The 14,462-nt window shown below is 36.9% G+C and overlaps 1 protein-coding gene across 2 annotated transcripts in view; it reads right to left on the reverse strand.

Annotated features, from left to right (window-relative positions):
* The window catches only part of REV3L (REV3 like, DNA directed polymerase zeta catalytic subunit), a 186,488-nt gene that overhangs the window by 9,360 nt on the left and 162,666 nt on the right, over nt 1-14,462 (reverse strand). For both annotated transcript variants that reach the window (XM_082669081.1, XM_082669080.1), the window contains exons 26-28: nt 12,190-12,299; nt 5,548-5,662; nt 1,347-1,484 (exon numbers count right to left, since the gene is read on the reverse strand). In XM_082669081.1, the coding sequence (XP_082525207.1) occupies nt 1,347-1,484; nt 5,548-5,662; nt 12,190-12,299 (363 nt within the window). The remainder of the gene's footprint in view (nt 1-1,346; nt 1,485-5,547; nt 5,663-12,189; nt 12,300-14,462) is intronic.

Consider the following 14,462-nt stretch of genomic DNA (forward strand, 5'->3'; position numbering starts at 1 on the left):
TATAGTGTCAGTAAATATATACTAACTGTGATAGAATTTTCTGTGCTGGAGTATCTCTACTAGAAAATGACTGACATGCAGTAGATTTATGCAGTGGAATGAATTTAAATTAGTTCCAGGTGAAAGCTCTGTATCTTATTCTGAGTACTGGAATCCATACATATTTATACAAGAAGTTGCTAACTTAGCCAAGGCACCATTCTTCCCTCAGAGGAAGAATGCACTGGATATCTTTTCCAGAAACTAGTATTAAAAAATATCTCAAATTTACATAATATTATATGTGACATAATAGGTTGCTATCAATCTATTATGCTTTTAATGCTCTCGTAAAACTCAGTGTATAGAGTGCTATTCCATTTATACCATTTATTTTTAGTTTGTTATAGAAGGAATCTGGGCCTGAATAAAGAAAAAATAAATATGAGATACTATGGTTGAGAAATTTAGGTAATTTATATTACCATTGTTCAGAAATCTCCCTAACTTGTATTTGGTAACCCAAGTAAACAGAATTTCAGTTAATCTAGGATGGATTACATTACTTATGAAATTTCTCTGTTCAGTTTCCCTTCTTTATCCTGCTCCATAGCTTTTGGGTGTTGCCATATATCATCTCTAGGTGATTAGACAGGAAATTTTTATCAAGTTCAAGTGTTGTTTTTTAGCAATTGTGATAAAAGGTAAGGTGTGGGAGAAGTCAGAAACTAAGGACTTAAATAAGTTGTTTTCATTAGAAATGAAGTTCTCAAAAAATCATACAGTTCCTCTTATAGTTATACATAGTCATATAGGCTATATAGTTCCTCCACCTAGATATGTGCTTAAGGATTTGTACCGGATTCTTTAGCCACTTATTTCTTTTTTAAAATTATTATTATTTTTTTTGGCTGCATTGGGTCTTCGTTGCTGCGTGTGGGCTTTTCTCTAGTTGCGGCGAACGGGGGCTACTCATTGCAAGCTTCTCATTGCAGTGGCTTCTCTTGTTGCGGAGCATGGGCTCTAGGTGCATGGGCTAAAGCAGCTGCAGCACGCAGGCTTGGGAGTTGCGGCATGCGGGGTCCTAGAGCATGCAGGCTCAGTAGTTGTGGCACATGGGCTCTAGGGAGCATGGGCTTCAGTAGTTGTGGCATGTGGGCTCAGTAGTTGTGGCTCTCAGGCTCTAGAACGCAGGCTCAGTAGTTGTGGCGCACGGGCTTAGTTGCTCCGCAGCACGTGGGATCTTCCCAGACCAGGGCTCAAACCCATGTACCCTGCATTGGCAGACGGATTCTTAACCACTGTGCCAGCAGGGAAGTCCTAGCCACTTATTTCTTAAAAATGACAACAAGATAGATAAAACTTACCTTAGAAACAGCAGGGCAGGAGTCTCTTCTGACTGTTTCTATTCCTTTTGCATCAAATACTGGGTCCTTTTGATCCAATGTTTCATACATGTAACCCACATACCTCTTTTTTGTTTGTAAGACACAGGGCAAATATACCTGTGACGAAATTAATAAAATATCTATCAATAACCATTTTTTTCCAACCATGAATATCTTATTTTTATATGCCTTTTTCTCTCTTTAACCAGATGTCAATTATAAAAAATTCTAAATGTGGCTTAGGGCCCAACGAATTCATAATACAAAATGAGACAACACTTGCAGGTAAAAACACACAAAGTGAGTTGTTCTACTTCCTCACCACACACCCACTCCTTTACTTGCACTATCAATTTTGCTCCTTCCTCAGCTGATACTGCTCTCTCAAAGTCTTCAATCATATCTTTTCAAACAATTTAAAAAATGACTTTAAGTAACACCTACTATATGGTACAAATTAAAAAGTTATAAGAGAATATACAATGAAAAGTCTACCTTCCCCTCCACAGAGGCATCCTGTTATTGATTTCCTGTATATTCTTCCAGAAATATTCTATCTAAGTACATGTACTTATATACATAAGGGTAGCTTACCTTCCACATCACTCTGTACTTTGCTTATTTCATTTAATAACTTATCTTGGAGAGCATTCCATCCTGTACAAGAAAGCTCATTTTGTTTTGTAGCTACATAGCAGTCCACTTTATGAGGGTATAATAATTTTTGTAACCAGTTACGTACTATGGGTTATTTAGGATGTTTCCAATCTTTTGGAGTTACAAATAGTGTTCCAGTGAACAACCGTGCATGGATAAATCTGCAGGATAAATACCTTGAATTGGAATTCCTGGATGAATGGGTGTGTGTCCCCACCCCTTTTTATGTTACCACATTGGTCCTTTCCTCTGCCCCAAAGCTGTATCAGTAATCACACTAAATGTAAGTGGTGTAAAAAGTGTAAAAATGGTGTAGAAAGTGTAAAAATTGGTGTAAAAAATGTAACTTGTAAAAGGCAGAAATGATCAGATTAGATCCCATCAAAAAGATACAACAATATGCTTTCTACTAGAAATCCACTTTAAATATAAGGACATAGAAAGGTTAGAAAAAAGATACACTTGTTAATACTAATCAAAACAAAGCTGTTGTGGCTATATTAATATCAGAAAAAGTAGATTTCCAGATAAGGAATATTATCAAAGATAAAAGTATCAATTTGTCAAGAAGATACATAACCATAAATGTATATGCACCTAATAAGAAAACTTCAAAATGCATGAAATAGAAACTGGCAGAACTAAAAGGAGGAAACAGGCAAATCTATGATTATACTTGGAGACTTTAGCACCTCTCTTCTAGAAATTGACAGAGAATCAGTAAGATTGTTGTTGGCTTCAACAACGCTATCAGTTAACCTAAGTGACATTATAGAACATTCCACCCAATAACCAGAATACACAGGGATTTTCAAGGTCATATGGGAACATTCACTAAGAGACCATGTGCTAGACCAAACAACGAACTGTAACAAACTTAAAAGCATTGAAATTATATAGACTATGTTCTTTGACCACAATGGAATTAAAATTAATAACAAAAAGATGTCTGGAATATCCTTAAAAATTTGGAACTTAACACACTTCTAAATAACCTACAGGTCATTATCACTGAAGTAAATGAATAATAATAAAAGCACAAGATACCAAATTTGAAACTAAAGTAGTGTTTTGAGAGAAATTTGTTACTGTTAAACGCTTATATTAAAATTTTTTGTTTAAAATCAATGATTCAAGTTTCTAAATTAAGACAGGAAAAGAGAAGCAAACTAAACCCAAAGTTAAGTGTAAGGAAGGAGATAATAAAGAGTGGAAATTAATTATACAGTTCTTCAGAAAGTTCTGTAAATGGATAAACCACTAGCTAGAATGATCAAGGGGGAAAAAAATGGAAAAACAAATTATCAAAAGTGAAAGGGATGTTACTAAAGATTTTACAGATATCAAAATCACAATAAGGAAGTATAAATAGTTCATGCCAATAAATTTGACAACTTAGGAGAAATGGACAAACTCCTTGACAATCACAAGTTTTAAAACTGACATGAGAAGAAAACCTGAATAATATATATTAAAGATATTTAATTTGTAATTGAAAATGCCTTCCCCGCCATAAAATTTCAGGACTAGATTGCTTCACTGATGAATTTTATCAATCATTTAAGAAAAAATTTTACACACTTTTTCTTTCAGAAAGTAGAACAGGAAACACTTCCAACTCATTTTATGAGGTCAGATTTTTTTTTCCTGTCCCCAAACCAGACAAAGACAATACAAGAAAAAAACCAAAAAAACTACAGACTGATACTCATGAACATATGCATCACGATTCTTAACAAATGTCTGTTTTCTTTGAGAAGTTTTGCAGTTTTTGCTTTTATGTTTAGGCCTGTGATCTATCTCAGGTAAATTTTCACGTCTGGTGTTATTTTCTAAGGACACCATGCTCTTCACTTTGCCAGACAGGTTGAGTGTCCACAGCATCACACACATACTTCTAGAATAGCGCTCATCATCGCTCTGTTTTCTAATTTTTCTTCCCTCTCTCCCTGCAATTAGAATGCTCACTCTTCAGGGCAGATACCGTATCCAAGTCCTCTCTGAATCTCTTCTAGCACAATTCTTGCTTCAGAGTAGGTGCATGATAAACATTTGGGAGTCATGTTTGATTCTCTTCTCCCTTTTTTATCTTTTCCACACCTGCTCTCCTAAATCAACCACTTTTAACTCCTGCCCATCCTTCTTTCCATTTTCTCTTGAATTGTTTATTTTCGCTAGTTTATCTCACTACTTCAGGACATACAGGTTGCAAAAGGCATCCTGTCTTGAGATTCTTCTCTTTCCAGTCCATCTCCACACCACTGTGAGGCCAGTCCTCCCCAAAAAGCTCTGTCATGCTTTTGTTTGATAAACTTTCCTGAATAAAGTTTAAACACTTTAGCTTGGCATTCAAGACACTCTATAATCTGGTCTTAACTTTATTTTTCCAGACTTCTCTCCTGCTACTCTGTATTCCCATGTTGTGCGTTTCCTACTCCATATCCTTCTATATACCACTTTCTTCTGTGCAGAATGACTGCAGCACCGTGGCTGCCTATTGAAATTCTAACCATTTTCTGAGACAGAATGCAATGTATACCTCCTACATGGAGTCTCCCCATCCAGCCTAGGAGGACATAATACCTTTTCTTTGCACTCCTACAGTGCTTAGGGAGACTGCTTCCTAAGTTTACAATGAAAGATCATTTACATACATTTCTAATCTTTCCTTTTAGATTATTGGCTCTTAGAGGGCAGGACTGTGTCTCATGCTTCTTTGCATTCCACACCTCTCCTAGCTCAGTACGTTTTATACAGAAAGAACTAAATGCATATTTCATATCCAAAGTAAAGTGAAAATAGTCGAAGGTCCTGTGGCAGACTGCATTCTCCAAAGAAATAATATCTTCTATCCCACATACCCTTCTCACAGTGTGACTCTGACATTTTTCCCATTAAGAGATGGGGACCTATGTTCCCTCTCAAATCTAGACAGGCTATGATGCTATATGATTTTAAGACTAGGTCATAAAAAGCAAAATGGCTTTCATCTGGTTCTCTTTGGGATGTTCATTCCTAGAACTCAGCTATCATGCTGTGAGGAAGAACAAGTAGCCCCAGGGAAAGGCCAAGTGTAGGTGTTCCAGCTCACAGCCCCACCTGGTGTCCCAAATGGCAGCCAGCATCAACCCCCAGACATGAGAGTGAGCAAGCTTCAGGTGATTTCAGTCCTTAGCTTTCAGCTAAGGACCTAAACGTTGTGGAGCAGAGACATGCCATCCCAGCTGCACCCTTCATGAATTCCTGACCCATAAAAATCTGTAAGCTCAATAAAATGGTGCTTGTTTTACACCATTAAGTTTGGGGTTACACAGCGATAGTTAACTGGAATAGTCTTTTCATTTCTTTATATAAGACATTACAAAAAAAATTGAGAAAATTATACAAAAATAAGGGAAAAATACTTTAACACTTTCACAGACCCATATACCATTATAAAATCTGAAAATGTATTGAAAAAGTCAGAAATCTACAGAAGGTATATGAATTTTATATGTGGTTAGTAGTATTACATTTCTCTTACCTTTTCAAACTTCAATTTCACTGGTTTAGGATTGGTAGCAGTTACAGCTTCAGCAATTTCCTGACCAATCTTAAAAGACTGCTCCTTAGTGGCTCCTTTCAGTAGCACAAACATACTAAGAGGATTAAAAATAAAGTAGGGTAATGAGGAAGGCATTGTAACAAAAAAAAAAATCTCATCAATAGTAACTTTCCTGGATAATACTGTAAAACCAAGGAAAACCTTTTTTTCCCCCTTACTCTTCCTTATTAAGTTGCTCCCAACCTGAGTTTTCTTGTTTTGTCACACTTTCCTGTGTGCTCACGGTATATCTTGTCACAGATCTTTAAGACATCTAATGTTTCTAGTTTAGCTACACACAGAACAGCTGTCACAGCTGGCAAGAAGGTCTTGGGTCATTCCTATACATTTACAGCTTTCCATGACACACAATTATGTCAGTCACAAAATAAAAGATGATGACTATAAAGAAATGGAAAATTTACTTGTGATATGGGAGGGAATTTCCTTCCAGAACCACCCAACTTAGAAAAGAACACATGTATATTTTGTAAAATATGTTCATTGAAGAACAGTTAGAAAACACAAAAAGGCACAAAGAAAACAGCCATTTATAATCTCACCATTCAGAAAAAAGATACTAGAAGGCTTTTGTGTACATCTGTAAATCTTTTCTCATTTGGGATCACAGATCATACAGTTTGATAACTTTCTCCTTTCATTTAATGGTATATTGTGAACATTTTCCCATGTCACTTCTTTTACATTATTTTAACAGTTGTACTGTATTTCAATGTATGGATATAGTATAATTTAACCAAACCGCTACCACTGGAAATCTAAGTCATTAAATTTTTTTTCTAATATTTAATATATAATAATAACTTGGCAAGCTATGTCCTTAGAATAAATTCCTAGAAGAGGAATTTCTAGATAAGTGGTATATACTAAAAATATTTTTTGAAAGATAATGTGAAACTGAAGTCCAGAAAGATATTTCTGACATACAATCCCACCATCAGTATATGCAGGTCAAGAGGGAAGGATTTCTAATACGGATTAAAAAAAATCTAATATGAAAAATACTAAAAAATAACTGATAAAAGTACTGGGCATTTTTTCCTAATATAATCCAGCTAACTCTGTAATAGCACTTTACATTTCAGTATATACCACAATCTGAGACCAAAAGAAGTAATGGCGAATAAATATACTTAAGGAATAGAGATTATAAAGCTGATCTTCATTTATAACTTTAGTGGAAAGACATTAAATAGTAGAAATGAATACTATCTTGAAACATGGACTTTAAGATTCTTGGAGCCACATAAACCAATCTTATTATTTCTTAAATGCTTTTATATTGGACTTTCAGTCTCATTTGGATGGTTTTTTTTGAAAAGCTCTTTCTCTGCCAATATTGCAGATAGTACTTGTGTTAGAGTTTGATCTGAAAAGCTTAAGGAGTATTTATTTAATATTACTTAAGGCCTTGAAAATAAAAATTTATCAATCTGAATTAATTTTAACATAACGCACAACAAATAGGCCTTAGATAGCTAATTATACTTTTAAGCTAGGCTATATTCTGAACCACCTAAAGCTTTTTATAATATTTTCTTTCTAGGCCCATCTGATGCTCATTATACCAGTATAGCCTTTAAAAAAACAGATTATTACAAAATTTCCTTTTGAAAGATTATTTAAAGAATCAACTTCATTGAGATATTATTTGCATATAATAAAATGAATACATTCTAAGTGTACAGTTCCATGAATGTTGACAAACGTATAGGCTTGCTATGGGCTGAACTGTGCCCCTTAAATTCATACGCTGAAAACCTTAACCCCCATTGTGAATGTGACTGTATTTGGAGATAGGGCCTTTAAAGAAATGATTAAGTTAAAATGATGCTCTAATTTAGGTGGTTAGGGTGAGCCTAATCTGGTGTCTTTATAAGAGGAAATTACACAAAGAAACACCAAGAATGTACATGAACAGAAGAAAGATCATGTGAGCACAGCTAATCAAGCTAACGCCTTGATCTTGGACTTCAAACCTCCAGAACTGTGAGAAAATAAATTTCTGTGCTTAAGCCACCAAATCTGTGACAGCCCTAGAAAATTAATATATTTGTGTAACTACCACCGGAATCAAGATATAGGGACATTTTCATGACCCCATAAAGTTCCCTTGTACTCCTTTGCAATAATTCTCCACTCCACTCCCAGCAACACATGACCAGCTTTCAATTACTATAGATTAGTTTTGTCTTTCAAGAATTTTATATAATATACAGTACATACTTATGTCTGGCTTCTTTCACTCAGCATATTTTTGAGATACACCCATGTTGCTAAAGTAGCAGTAACTGGTTCCTTTTTATTGCTGAATAGTACTCCATTGTATGGATATGCTACATTTGTTCATCCATTCATCTGCTGATGAACATTTGGACTGTTTGCAGTTTTGGACTATCAGAATAAAACTGCAATGAAGAGGTGCATCAAGTCTTTGTGTGGACCTAAGTTTTCATTTCTCTTAGGTAAATACCAAGGATTAGGATTGTTGAGTCATGCTAAGGGGGTATGTTTAACTTTAGATGTAAATGCCAAACTTAAAAAACAAAGATTATTATGCTTAAAATGTTCAGATGCAATAATGAATTGAAGTGCTTCTACACACATTTCTATAAAGCTCTAGAACAGAGAAACTAAGCTATGGTAATAGAAATCAGGTAAGTGGTTGCCTGGGGGTAGGGGATGAAAGTGAGAGACTGACTGCAAAGGAGCATGGCAGAACTTTCTACAGTGATAGAAATATTCTATATCTTGACTGGGGTGGCAGCTGATTACATGGGTCTGTACATTTTGTATATTGAACTATGTACTTTTTTGTTAAAAATTATACCTTGATAAAGTTGATAAAAAATTAAAGGAACACATACTTCACATCTTAAAAGTTATTATAGGGTATATATTTGAGATTTTACCTAGTAGTGTTAGGGGTTTTACTTGAGTTCATCTGTGTTGTTTTGGCTAGTTTTAGTTGGAGCTAAGCTTCAAGAGAGCTGACCAGGATTAATGGAAGTTTTGGGTCACTTAACAGAATGTAGGTGACCAGCCTACGAAGAGAAAGACTGTTTTATAAGTTTCTAGGGAATTCCCTCGTGGTCCAGTTGGTTAGGACTCCATGCTTTCACTGCCAAGGGAGTGGGTTCAGTCCCTGGTCCGGGAATTAAGATCCTGCAAGCTGTGTGGCACAGCCAAAAAAAAAAAAAAAGTTTCTATTTGTCTGTTACTGGTGCTTTTAATGTAGTTAAATAATGTTTATCTTTGGTTGATAGATCACATTTAAAGCAGTGATTTTCATTTCACATGGGGTGGGGAGTTAAGCGAGGATATTAGAATCACCTAGGAGGCTTTTCTCAATTATACTCAGATGAATTTCCCAAGAGATTTTTGTTCTAGTTCCCCACCACCCTTCTGCTGCCCCGGCAGTATGTGTGTTGTCAAACGTCCTTCCCTACCCTGCCTAAGAATCACTACTACAGAGAGCTTCAATAACTGATGGGAGTAGGTCTATCCCACTAGGGTGGGATAAGTATTATTATTTTTTGGATAAATATTATTGATAACCACTATTATATAGAATAATTGTTTGAACCACTACAATATAAAGATAGTCAGGGTGTTTACATTTATACCGTCTAAATGGACAATAATGCATAACTGCTCTAGAGAGAGAAACACCCTTCTAACAGAGTAATTTTGATGCTTTGTTAACCAATCTCCCTTAGCTAGACTCCAAGATTCATAAAGTCAGCAGTCCTGAAACTAGAGGGAGGCAATGGTCATTCTTCATCATGTATCAGATTTCCTTCATTCTGATGACAGCCTCAGGGAGGCTAAGTGACTTTTTTTTTTTTTTTTTTTTTTTGCGGTACGCGGGCCTCCCACTGTTGCGGCCTCTCCTGTTGCGGAGCACAGGCTCCGGACGCGCAGGCTCAGCGGCCATGGCTCACGGGCCCAGCCACTCCGCGGCATGTGGAATCTTCCCGGACCGGGGCACGAACCCGTGTCCCCTGCATCGGCAGGCAGACTCTCAACCACTGCGCCACCAGGGAAGCCCTAAGCAACTTTGTTGATGGCCATGCAATCAGCTAGGAGCACAGCTAAAAAGAATCCAGATCTCACTCTTGGTTAAGAACTCTTTCCCTCCACCAAGCATACATTTATTATCCCTAGAGCAGTGCTTCTCAGTATGTTATCATTATTGTCCTCCCCCCAAAAAAGTTAAAAGTAAATTTAACAAGAGAAAGTAATTACTAAGGATTAAAATGTTGTTGGGTAGGGTTGAGCTTTGTGGGGCCAAAACCCACTGTACTTCTTTGCTCCTCGAGGACCAACTTGTGCGCTACTGGGCAGTATTATTACCATTGAGAATGCATGCCCTAGAGTGAACTGCCCTCATACAGTGTATTTCAGTAAACATTTGCTGAATGAATCAGATGGTGAATGGTAGTCAAAAGCTCTAATGATACTGCAGGGAATTCCCTGGCGGTCCAGTGGTTAGGACTCGGCGCTCTCACCGCCCAGGGCCCGGGTTGGATCCCTGGCCGGGGAACTAAAATCCCACAAGTCAGGCAGTGCAGCCAAAAAAAAAAAAAGATACTGCAAATCTGCAAATACAATTTCTTTCTTTCTTTTTCTTCTTTTCTCTCTCTCTCTCTCCCTCTCCCTCCCTTTCTTTCTTTCTATCTATCTATCTATCTATCCATCCATCCATCTATCCTGTGCTGTGTGGCACATGGGATCTTAGCTCCCCAACCAGGGATCAAACCTGTGCCCCCTGCATTGGGAGTGCAGAGTCTTAACCACTGGACTACCAGGGAAGTTCCTACACTTTTGATTAGAATAATAAAAACCTGTGATGTCTTATGTAGAGACATACCAATTTGTGGCTCCACTGCTAACTAGTTGGGCAATCTTAGACAAATTTCTTATTCCAGGGGAATCTGCTCTTAAGTAGCATCTGAGAATGTGCCCCTAGGGTTTTCTCCCGACCCTTTTAGGTCATGAAAACTCCTGACCTAAAAGTCCTCTTCCAGGGCTTCCCTGGTGGCGCAGTGGTTGAGAGTCCGCCTGCTGATGCAAGGGACACGGGTTCGTGCCCCAGTCTGGGAAGATCCCACATGCCGCAGAGCGGCTGGGCCCGTGAGCCATGGCCGCTGAGCCTGCGCGTCTGGAGCCTGTGCTCCGCAACGGGAGAGGCCACAACAGTGAGAGGCCCGCATACCGCAAAAAAAAAAAAAAAAAAAAAAAAAAGTCCTCTTCCAGCTCTGACATTCTGTGTTTTTTGGTTTGTTTGAATGCCTAAAAATCTTACAGTCAGAATCATGCCAACTTCTGCTTCTGGGTGCGTGTTGTCAACTACTGATGTGTTTAAACCCTGAATTAAACTCAACAATTTAAAGTTTAACTTTCTCCTCTTCCCTAAATATTTTGTGAGGAGCTCTGCTAACAAGGTGAAAAACTATGTTCCAGTAATTTTTATTTTGCTAGACTATTCAGCAGAAGTGGTTTTACAGAGCAGTGAAATACCCAAAGTCAAAGTGAGGAGTGGCTTTTGACGGGGAATAGTAGAGACTATGGATAACTGGGGCCTGGATAACTTGAAACTATCCCCACCTGCTGATAATGAAACAGCTGCTATAGGAGGAAAGGTCTCATTCAGCATTAATATGATTATGCTGATTGTATATGCATTAAAAAACTGGAGAAGATTAAATGCTGTTTAAAGATTACCTAGAAGCTATTTTTAGTGATTAGAAGCATTATCTCTGCTTGCTCCACTGCACTGTAAAGTGATCAGAGCTCCTGAGGCAAGTGCTCTTAGAATGATCGCACTGTGACTCTAAGCGTTCAATATGAAAAAAATTTCAGACTCTAAGAAATTTGCATAATACCTATATTGTAGAAAAATTTTAGTAAGTCGTATAAATAAGATGTTACATAAATAACTGGGCCCTGAAAAATATCAAAGCAAGCAAGCAGGCTGAGGTTATTCAGGATTCAAAGGCAGTTCTATCCTTTGGATAGAATGGGCTTCAGGATGATGGGCTTCAGGAAGTCTGTGAGCCTCTGGAATCAAATGGAAAATGTATCTGGAATCTGCACTGTTTATAGAAGAAGGTCAACAGATTTTGGGGCCCAGTGAAAAGTTAACCACTCACATCTTTGGCAACTGTGGTTCAAAAACAGTTTGATTATTTTAAGATATATATTTAAATTCAGAGAGCTGCAGCTATCTGAGGGATTCTTCACATTAAAAGCTGTTTCTTTAAACAGATTAGACTCCTGTGTATGCAGGTTTTACAGATCCCTATCTACTTGGCTACCTGGAGGGATGCCTTGGGAATTTTCGCACTCTGTGGCTCAGGTCATATACATTTTCTGTCTCTTAAGATCATATCTGGTAAATCAGGACCTGTGTTAACTCCAATCACAAGATCATAAGGACTGAAAAGAACTTAGGTAGAACTCTGTTTTTAGGAAGGATTACCCTTAAGCCATTCCACACACTGAAATGAGTATCTGAGGAGATGCAAGAAGACAACTACAAAACAGAAAGTTCATTACCTGTCAGTATCACCATATACAACCCTAGCACCCCATTTCTTGGTATCATTCACCAGTTTAATAGCTTGTTCCAAGGTTTCTCTGGCTTTGTGAACAATACTGTCACCAACCTGTTGGTACAAACACATTGAAAATAATTTCTTAATGTAGTTTAGTATAAGACAACAGACTTTAATATATAATACTTAACTTTAATTATTATTTCTAAAAATGAAACAAGGAGAAAAGAACATTAAAAAAAACAAAAATCACCAGTGCCATCATTCTTTCTACAAGTACTCAAGAAGAAAATGAGATGAATGAATAATTTAAAAGAAACCAATCAATATACAGACTTGCCTGTGAGTGTATCAGTGAGTACAATGGACTGTACTATATACATAGCTACATTTGATCCTAGACGAAAAAGCCTTATTTATTCAAGGACTTTCTAAAATGCCTTTATAACCAACTAAGCAGGAAATTACACTATGTATGTGCATGTGTGTCTTTCAAAATTTTTCTGTTGGAGTGTTATGATCATTTTTTTCAGTATCAGTAAAGCTTATGCTGAACCTATATCTCAGTGATCGGTTATACATATTTTTTAGATGACACTAAACATTGATACAAGGAAAAATGCATAATTATATGATAGAAAATATATTACAAGGGTTCAATTTAAATCAAGTAGGCAGATATATGTCTAAGTTCTTTCATTGGTGATTGAGCTTTAACAGTGATCATGGCATAAGTTGACAAAACAAGAAGATGGTGGATCTTGACAAATATGAGAAGCAGGCCAATTATATTTCATAGTTAAAGAACTTAAGGAGACTAGTATAGCACTGCTGCTTCATTGATCAAACTCACTAAAGCTAAGGGTTGGGGAAACTGCCATTCAGCATAAATGGAACATTACTTTTTAAAGTTTTAAAATAAGAATTATGCACTTTTTCTTTTGTGTTAAGACGCAAACAGTATTTATAATGATCTTTCCCCTTTTACTGTAAAGTTTGAATTATCTGAACTAAATGCAGGATTGAATAATACTTATTTTAAAAGGCTGTTTAAAGTCATTTACACAGGAAATATTAAGTGTATGAACAAAGGAATAAATAAAACACTGACAGCAGAAACTTAATTTGGGTTTTAAATTAAGATCATGAATCCTGTTGAGACCTTTAGTGCATTAGAAAACCTTGAGAATATGAACTATAGCCTAATACATTAAAAAAAAAATCAGGTCACCTAATTGAAATTCAAGTTTGAATAAAATATTCAATCTGTCATCTTTTGCCACTTTCACACAAGATAAAAATGTGACAGCAAATAGCTAAATGGGTGAGCCATAGAGTGTTAGAGTCCAATATGCTTTTGAGATATACACATACAAATACACACATATACTGGTCCTAAATGTCTGCCTCCTGCTGTCTAGTCTGACCCATTTAAGCTATATCTGGAAGAGTCAGAACTATTTTGCAGCTGGCCCTGAAGTCCATGCAGTATGAAGGACTTAGAGGCATGAGAGGGAGGAGCACGGGGGGGGTGGGGGACAGTGGGAGAGAAGTAGTGGCAATTACATTAAAACTGATTCTGCTACTTTGTGTCATAGTTCCTAATTTGAAAAACATTACAGGGCCAAGAGACTGGATTTAAAAAGAGGAAATTAATTGATTTCACAATTCAGGCAATGGTTGGGATCCTGAAAAGTCATAATAAGAAAAATATTTAAAGTAAAAGTTCTCTGAAAAGAATGTTGGTAAGGATGTGGAGAGAAGGGAACCACTCCTGCACTGTTGGTGGGAATGTAAATTGGTGCAGCCATTATGGAGAACAGTATGGAGGTTCCTCAAAAAATTAAAAGTAGAACAACACATAATCCAGCAATTCCACTTCTGGGTATTTATCTGAAGGAAACAAAAACACTAACTGGAAAAGATATTTGTATCCCCATGTTCACTGCAGCATTATTTATAATAGCCAAGACATGGAAACAAGCTAAGTGTCCACTGATGGATGAATGGATAAAGAAAATGGGGTTCATATACAATGAAATATTATTTAGCCATACAAAAGAAGGTAATCTTGCCGTTTGCAACAACATGAATGGACGCTGAGAGTATTACGCCTAGTGAAGTAAGACAGAGAAAGACAAATACTTTATGATCTCACTTATACGTGGGATCTAAAACAAAAAAACCCCCAAACCCCACTGAACTCATAGATACAGAGAACAGACTGGTGGTTGCCAGAAGCAGGAGGTGGCGGGGGGGAGGGGGGCGGAAATG

Source organism: Grampus griseus, assembly GCF_964374135.1.
Source record: "Grampus griseus genome assembly, chromosome: 13".
NCBI lineage: Eukaryota > Metazoa > Chordata > Mammalia > Artiodactyla > Delphinidae > Grampus > Grampus griseus.